At 47.7% G+C, this 6,425-nt stretch overlaps 1 protein-coding gene across 1 annotated transcript; it reads right to left on the bottom strand.

Annotated features, from left to right (window-relative positions):
• Positions 1–201: 201 nt before the first annotated feature.
• Positions 202–6,184, bottom strand: INHBB (inhibin subunit beta B). The gene is made up of 2 exons (XM_072613378.1): positions 5,616–6,184; positions 202–2,915 (listed from the first exon to the last, which is right to left on the bottom strand). Exons 1-2 carry the CDS (start codon positions 6,043–6,045, stop codon positions 2,140–2,142), a joined length of 1,206 nt encoding a protein of 401 aa, XP_072469479.1. The 5' UTR covers positions 6,046–6,184; the 3' UTR covers positions 202–2,139.
• Positions 6,185–6,425: the final 241 nt, after the last annotated feature.

The following is a 6,425-nucleotide window of genomic DNA, read 5'->3' as shown; positions in this document are numbered from 1 at the left end:
GAAAGGGAACTTCAACTACAGACAACAGTGGTGTGCTCCCTGACAATAACTTGTATGAATGATAAAATACCAAAATAAGGTAGAGAACATACAATGTGAGATGAGGACTCAGCTCAAATATGTTTGTATTTAGCTTTTCCCTCCCCACTGCATCAATTTTGAGAGCTAAACTTCCCCAAACATTATATGCTACAAGAAAAGTATTCTCAATCTTGCTTTTATTTACTTAAACTGTACACAAATGTAAAATACTTAAACAGCAAATCTATGTGAAAATTGTTTGGTTTTAAATTATTATGAAACAGAACCTAAAAGGTACTTTATTAAATAAACATAAAATTGGGGATGTAAGGATGCACTTCTCCATTCTACAGTTGTCACTTTCTTTCTACATTCTGTGTGCGTATGGTATAGAAAAAAACATTGAACTGAATAAACGAAATCCATTTGTACCCTGAAATAATTGGCAGGCCACCCAAGGGATTGCTCAGAATGTCTACATCCTATGTGATGGCCTAGCCATCTAATAAAAATCATAACTAATACGTTGGCCTCTTTGGTTCCAAAATTATGTATAATACATTTAACTGTGTTCATTTTTGCTGCTATAAAAATAATTTTTTTTTCAAATGGCAGTTTTTGACTAATCATGCAACTAAATCAGTGCAAACATTAAAAGCAATCATTCGCTTAAAAAAGAAGCAAAAGATTTCATTTCAAGTATAAAAAAATATAAAAAGTCATTATTTTAAGTCCAGTTTCATCTAATATGAGTCAACACTTTAAATTGCATAGCTCATGTGGCACTTGTTTAACTAGATAGTGAGCCACAGTAAATGCACTGTCAAGTACCACTTCTGAAGACGTGGATGGAGATCAGCAACTGCTACAGAGTGGGCCTTCAAGCTGTTTTGCAAGTGCTATGCTGGATTGGTGTTTTCTGAACTTCTTGGCCGTTGTAGACATCTCCCGGTGAGGAAACCGAAAGCATTCATCCTCCTCCTTTCCAAGACCAGTGAAAACTCTGCTCCTCTGCAGACACTAGGTGAAACACTGGGTGCTCTGATTATGCATGCATCCATCCATCATGTCACTTCCTCTTTGGGGGACCACTGTTAGGTTCTTGGGCCACAGAGGGCTTGCTTTCCCAGGTCCACCTGGTCCTGGAGAAAGGCCTCATACAAGAATACAGACTGCAACTTGGGATTTTTTTTCTCCCCCACTTAGAACAGTTCAGATTTTTAACTGAAGGTTAGACCAGGGAGAAAAAGCCCCTTTCCAGTTTACACAACTGGCATATTGATCTATGAACTCCTTCTGTGATCAGTTAAAGCATCAAATAACGTGTCTCCCCACCACCACCCCCCCAAGTCCCCTCTCCACCCCCACCCCTCAATCTCATCTGGGTGACAAGTCAAGGAAGAGCGCAGGTCTGTTTTTGCCCCTGCATTACTGTCTCTGCCTGACTGTATTCTCCCAGAGCCTCCCTCTCTTTTTTCTGGAAGGGCTGCAGGAAAAGACGCATATCTGTGATTCTCAACATCACTGAGCCTGAAACGTGAGAGGAAGCCATCACCTTCAGTAGCAGGTAGAGCCTGAAAAGGTGACAGTCACTCTGACAGAAATACATGAGAAAACGTAGCTCATACTGCACCCCCCAAACCCCTGCTTCATTCCCTCACTCCCCATCGTCCTCAAGCGCTCTCTCTTTGTGCTTTTATGTGAGCATGGAGAACTCATTTCAGTTCAGCTTGGACAGCTGGTGGGGATAACGGCTGCTTACCCATGCGCTCGGACTGACAGGCGTTTTTAGATAGGTTGCCATTTGTCACTGTATCCATTTACTGGTATTCTGGAAGCTGCTCAGTGGGTGGCTGTGTGTGTGTGTGTGTGTGTGTGTGTGTGTGTGTGTATCTGTGTACATGTGCATTCTAAGGTATTTCATTTCATTCATGGGTTCTCTTTTTTTTCAAGCAATGGCAAAATTTAAATGTCCAAGATTCACAAGCCGGCACCATCTTTGCACCCCAGTGAAATGGCCATACCCAACTCTCCACAGAGACTTTTGTCAACGCCAACGTCTGGAAGGATCTAGTCTGGGAATGTTCTCCCCCCACCCCAGCTTCCCCACCCCTTAAATCAAGCACAGCCACATTCTTCCACAATCATATTGGGAACGTCCCTCTTCACAATGTTGTATTCATCGTCAAAGTACAGCATTGACATTGTGCTGAGTTTGGTTGGAATGCAACAGGAGTTCACGGTCCCTGGGTTCAGCCCTCGCATTCGGTACTGATTCACCACAGCGGTGTGAAAAGAGGAAGCTGACCCTGGGACTCCGGCCAAGTAGGCCGGGCAGCTCCCTTCACAGTAATTCCCATAGTAACCCGTGGGCGCAATGATCCAGTCATTCCACCCAATGAGTCGGAAGTCAATAAAAAACTGTTGCCGGCAACAGAGATTGGTCCTGCCGTCACACTCCAGCCCCCTTTTTCGGATCCGGTGTTTGTTGTCCGCCAGTCTGGCCTGCACTACCAAGAAGGGTCGGTGAGATTCTTCCCCAGGGTCTACAAAGACAGGCACCACAGCAAGTTCTTCACAGCCCTCACACTGAAGTTCCAGGTTCAGCCTCCTCTCCCCTTTCTCAAACAGGGCCTGAATCGCCTCTGTCAGGGGGAAAGTGTGCCAGCCACTTCTCTTGAGGTCTACCTTCTTCTCCACCACATTCCACTTGTCACTGCGGTCCAGGTCCTGGAAGTACACTTTGACCCGGACTTTCCTCCGGGTACCTTTCTCAAGGACATAAGGGAGCAGTTTCAAGTATAACCACAGGCTGGCCTGCACCACAAACAGATTCTGGTTGCCCTCGTTGGAGATAAAGAAATACAGGCGGACCCTGGAGGAGGCAAGGTCATCTGTGGAGAAGGGGGAAACACACTAAATTAATCCGAGAAGATGAGGCAAATGGGGGAAATTCAGACAACATTTTTTTTTTCCTGAATGATGTTAGAATGCATGTTCACCAAACAGCTGGAAAAAGTTAGTGACCAAAAATACTGTTCCCAAGCCCCAGAGTCTCTAAATGTATCCTGGGAGAGGCAGAAAAAATAATTTCCCATTGAGAAATTCGGATCAGGTTAGAGCTGGAGGGTCCAGGCCTATAAAATCCTGCCTCACCTCTCTGGGGCCAGGGATCCCTGGAGACAGATTGTCAGGCCTCAAAGCTAAACAGAGGAACTTGTAAAGATGCCAAGATCTTAACAAGTTGTGATGGGTATCTGTGAAATCTGAAAAACAAAACCGGGATTGCACGGAGGTTCTTTGGGTGGGTTGGCTTTTTTTTTAAGTTAGGGCATTGCAAAACAGACCTCAGCTACCTTCTCTTTTCACTGGAGTCTGTTTACCTAAGCATGATCCAATACCTGGTGAAACCTCCACAGCAAACAAACCATCTCTGCTCTGATTTTCAAACACTTGGAACATGTGTTTTTTGAGCTATAAGCTATAGTCCTCATTTTAGATCAGTTTTAGGGAATAAGACAATTCAGCCCTGAAAACTCTAGGCCAGTGCTTTGGCCAGTCCCTGACTCCTAGGTAATGGATATGCTCAAAATCTCCAGGGAAAAGAAGGCTGGTTTGTTAGTTTTCTCAATAATTCAGTTCTATGAGAAAAGGGTTGTGCCAACTGATAGGTAACTCCTCTCCCATACTGCATTTCAATTACTTTTCCCCTCTGATAGCTTCTACCTTTTTTTAACCTTCCCTCCCCCCCCAACCCGCTTTATTTTTTTTGCAGTAAGGACAAATGAAGCAATTGTGTAACACCTCTATAGCATTATCACACATACCACCACCCCTTTACCCCTGCCCCCAGTCCTCTCCACTTTCCCTGACTTGCTTCTTTAATAACACTGACATCCACCGTTAGAAACCGGGAAAGCTGCAGCCTTAAAAGCTGATACTGGATGAACTGCCTGTGACCGGAATATGTTATTTATAACCCAAAAGGTCCATTCTATGAAATGGACCAGAAATATCAAAACCCCTACTGTCCTTTTGTGCTATCAGGATTAAAGTTTCATGGCAAAGGGGCCAGATAACATCTCCACCTTGGGCCCCAAGGCTCCTTTTAATCTAGGTCCTCTAATTATGCATCATACTTTCAAATACTACTGCAGATGGCAGAGAGAGCCCTGTATTTCCAAATGCTAACCCTCTCGGTGATTTTTCTTCCTTTTTTTTTTCTATTCATGTTCATGCAAAACTTTTTAATCTCTGAGCTCCCCCCTCCAAAAAAAAAAATTTCAAACAGATTCTGGCTGCTTATTTGTAAAATATTCATTTCCATTTCTGAGAGATTCCATTTAGGTTTATTTAACTGCCTTCCTGTTACAATACATCTCTTATCTGCTTCCTCTGGAAGTACTCTCTGTATAAATATGATCTAAAGGGCAGCACAAAAGCAAACCAACATCATTTGTGTCCTGAAAAAAGACAGCAGAGCCAAAGCTACTTTCATAGCAGGGCCTTTTCCCTCGTCCTTTTAATGTTCTGAAGTACTTTCTTCCCTGATTTTTATATATAATCAGTTATAAAATCTGGGGTCCCAAGCAAAAAACAAAAACAGAAAACCATCAGAAAGGCCCCTTGCCCTTTGTTAACCGCAAAACAACCGTATTTTAGCCAAGAGGTATCCCCACACACCCCCTGCAATGCAGGTGCTGATTGGGCAGCATCTATGCCCTTGCTATGGACACGTATTTATTTATGGATGCATCTTTATCTATATAAATTATGGGACCTGTTGAAAATGTATTTAAATGAAGCAGTTTTACGATTCTACGAGTAACTACGGTGTGTTGTCAATACAACATGCACACATCTTGCAATTACAACCCAGATTCCAGAAATACTAGTATTCATGGATGATGTGCAACTGGAGCACTAACACTCTCATACCATCCATGTATGTCAACAAGAACATATATCCCACCGTAAGCCTATCTTCCAATCATAAGAAACACAAACATTAAGCAATCAGTGAGCAAGTGTGCAGATAGATAGGGCCAGGGAGCTACTAACCATGGAGTAGCAGATAAGTAAAAAGCTGGATTCACATACAGAAGATGAAGAGAACCGCAGAGAAAGTGGGCACAGGAAACAGGTAAAAATGGATACATGTAGCCTAGAGGGGGTGGGTGCACCAGAAATGATTTTTAAAAAACCAGGGAGTATAGAAATGCAGGGCTAACTTGGAACGCCGGAGATCCAGTGAGATAGGTACATAGATAGATGTCTAAGAAAGGTAGACTGGTGAAGGAGCCTGACGGGTGATAAATGATTGACCGTTTAAATGAGGGATTGTGGCTGGAACGCGGGGAGGGCTGCACGAGAGATGACAGGCGAGCGAATTAATCAGAGATGCAGCAGGTGGAACGACAGATAGAGCTGGGGTCAGAAAAACCCCCAACGAGGTGGGAGAAGCAACGGACGGAAGTGTGGACGAGGACCGCGAGCGATGGAAGCCAGGGGGCAGGGGCGAGGCTGAGGCACCCGGGGGCACCCGGGGGCAGCGGGAGCTGACCAAGAGGACTGCGACGCCGGTCCCCACCCACCTGTCTCGGCGAAGCTGATGATCTCGGACACCTGTTCCTGGCCGTCCGAGCCCGAGCTCGCGTGCCCGTCGAGGTGCGGGATCTCCATCCGGCCGTCTTCCCGCACCTTTCCCGCATGCAGCTTGCGCAGGGCGGTCACCATGGCGGCCTTGGGCACCGCGTGGGTGATGTTGGGGCGGCCCCGCATCTGCAGCCGGTTGAGAATGTGCCGCTTCACCGCCTCCAAGAAGTCGCCGTCCACTTTGCCCGGCTCCTCCGGGCGCCTGAAGCCACACGACGTGCAAGTGTCCGGAGGGGCGCCCTCGGCTCCCGGCGGGGCAGCCGGGGAGGGCAGAGGTGTGGGCGAGCCCCAGGCCTCCGGACCCAGCCAGCCAGCCAGCAGGAGCAGAAGGCAGGCGGCTCCCAGCGCCCTTCCGGGCAGCCCGTCCATGGTGCGCAAGGAGGGCGCAGACAGGGAGCCGGGGATACAACGCGCGCCCGCCCCCGCCCCCCAAAGCTCGGGTCCTCCTCCCCGCGCTGACGGCCAAGCGCCCGGAGTGGAGGGCTGGGGTCGGGGGCGGGGGTGGGGAAGGGGGAGGCCGGCCGGGGTGGGGGGTAGGGAGCGCCGAGCCTCGGCCGCAGTTCTGGGCTTGGGGAGGAAGGGGAGGAGGACGTGGGGAAAAGCGAAGCGAAGGAAAGCGCGCACGGGAGGAACCCGGGGCGGGGAGGGGAAGGGGGAGGGGGTGAGATGGAGGGAAGGCAACAGATCACGGGGGAAAGGGGGGAAGGGAAGCGAGAGGAGGAGAAGCGAGCTGGGGCTCCGGGGAGGGG

The sequence above is a fragment of the Notamacropus eugenii genome, chromosome 5 (assembly GCF_028372415.1).
Source record: "Notamacropus eugenii isolate mMacEug1 chromosome 5, mMacEug1.pri_v2, whole genome shotgun sequence".
In the NCBI taxonomy this organism is placed as follows: domain Eukaryota; kingdom Metazoa; phylum Chordata; class Mammalia; order Diprotodontia; family Macropodidae; genus Notamacropus; species Notamacropus eugenii.
Note: the sequence above shows the minus strand (reverse complement) of the source record. Positions and strands in the feature narration are given on the sequence as shown.

Excerpts from the sequence above, each read along its gene's own strand:
- INHBB (XM_072613378.1), bottom strand. The coding sequence starts at position 6,045 with ATGGACGGGCTGCCCGGAAGGGCGCTGGGAGCCGCCTGCCTTCTGCTC. Across the intron at positions 2,916-5,615 it reads CATCAGCTTCGCCGAGACAG|ATGACCTTGCCTCCTCCAGG; the intron begins GTGGGTGGGGAC and ends CCTTCTCCACAG.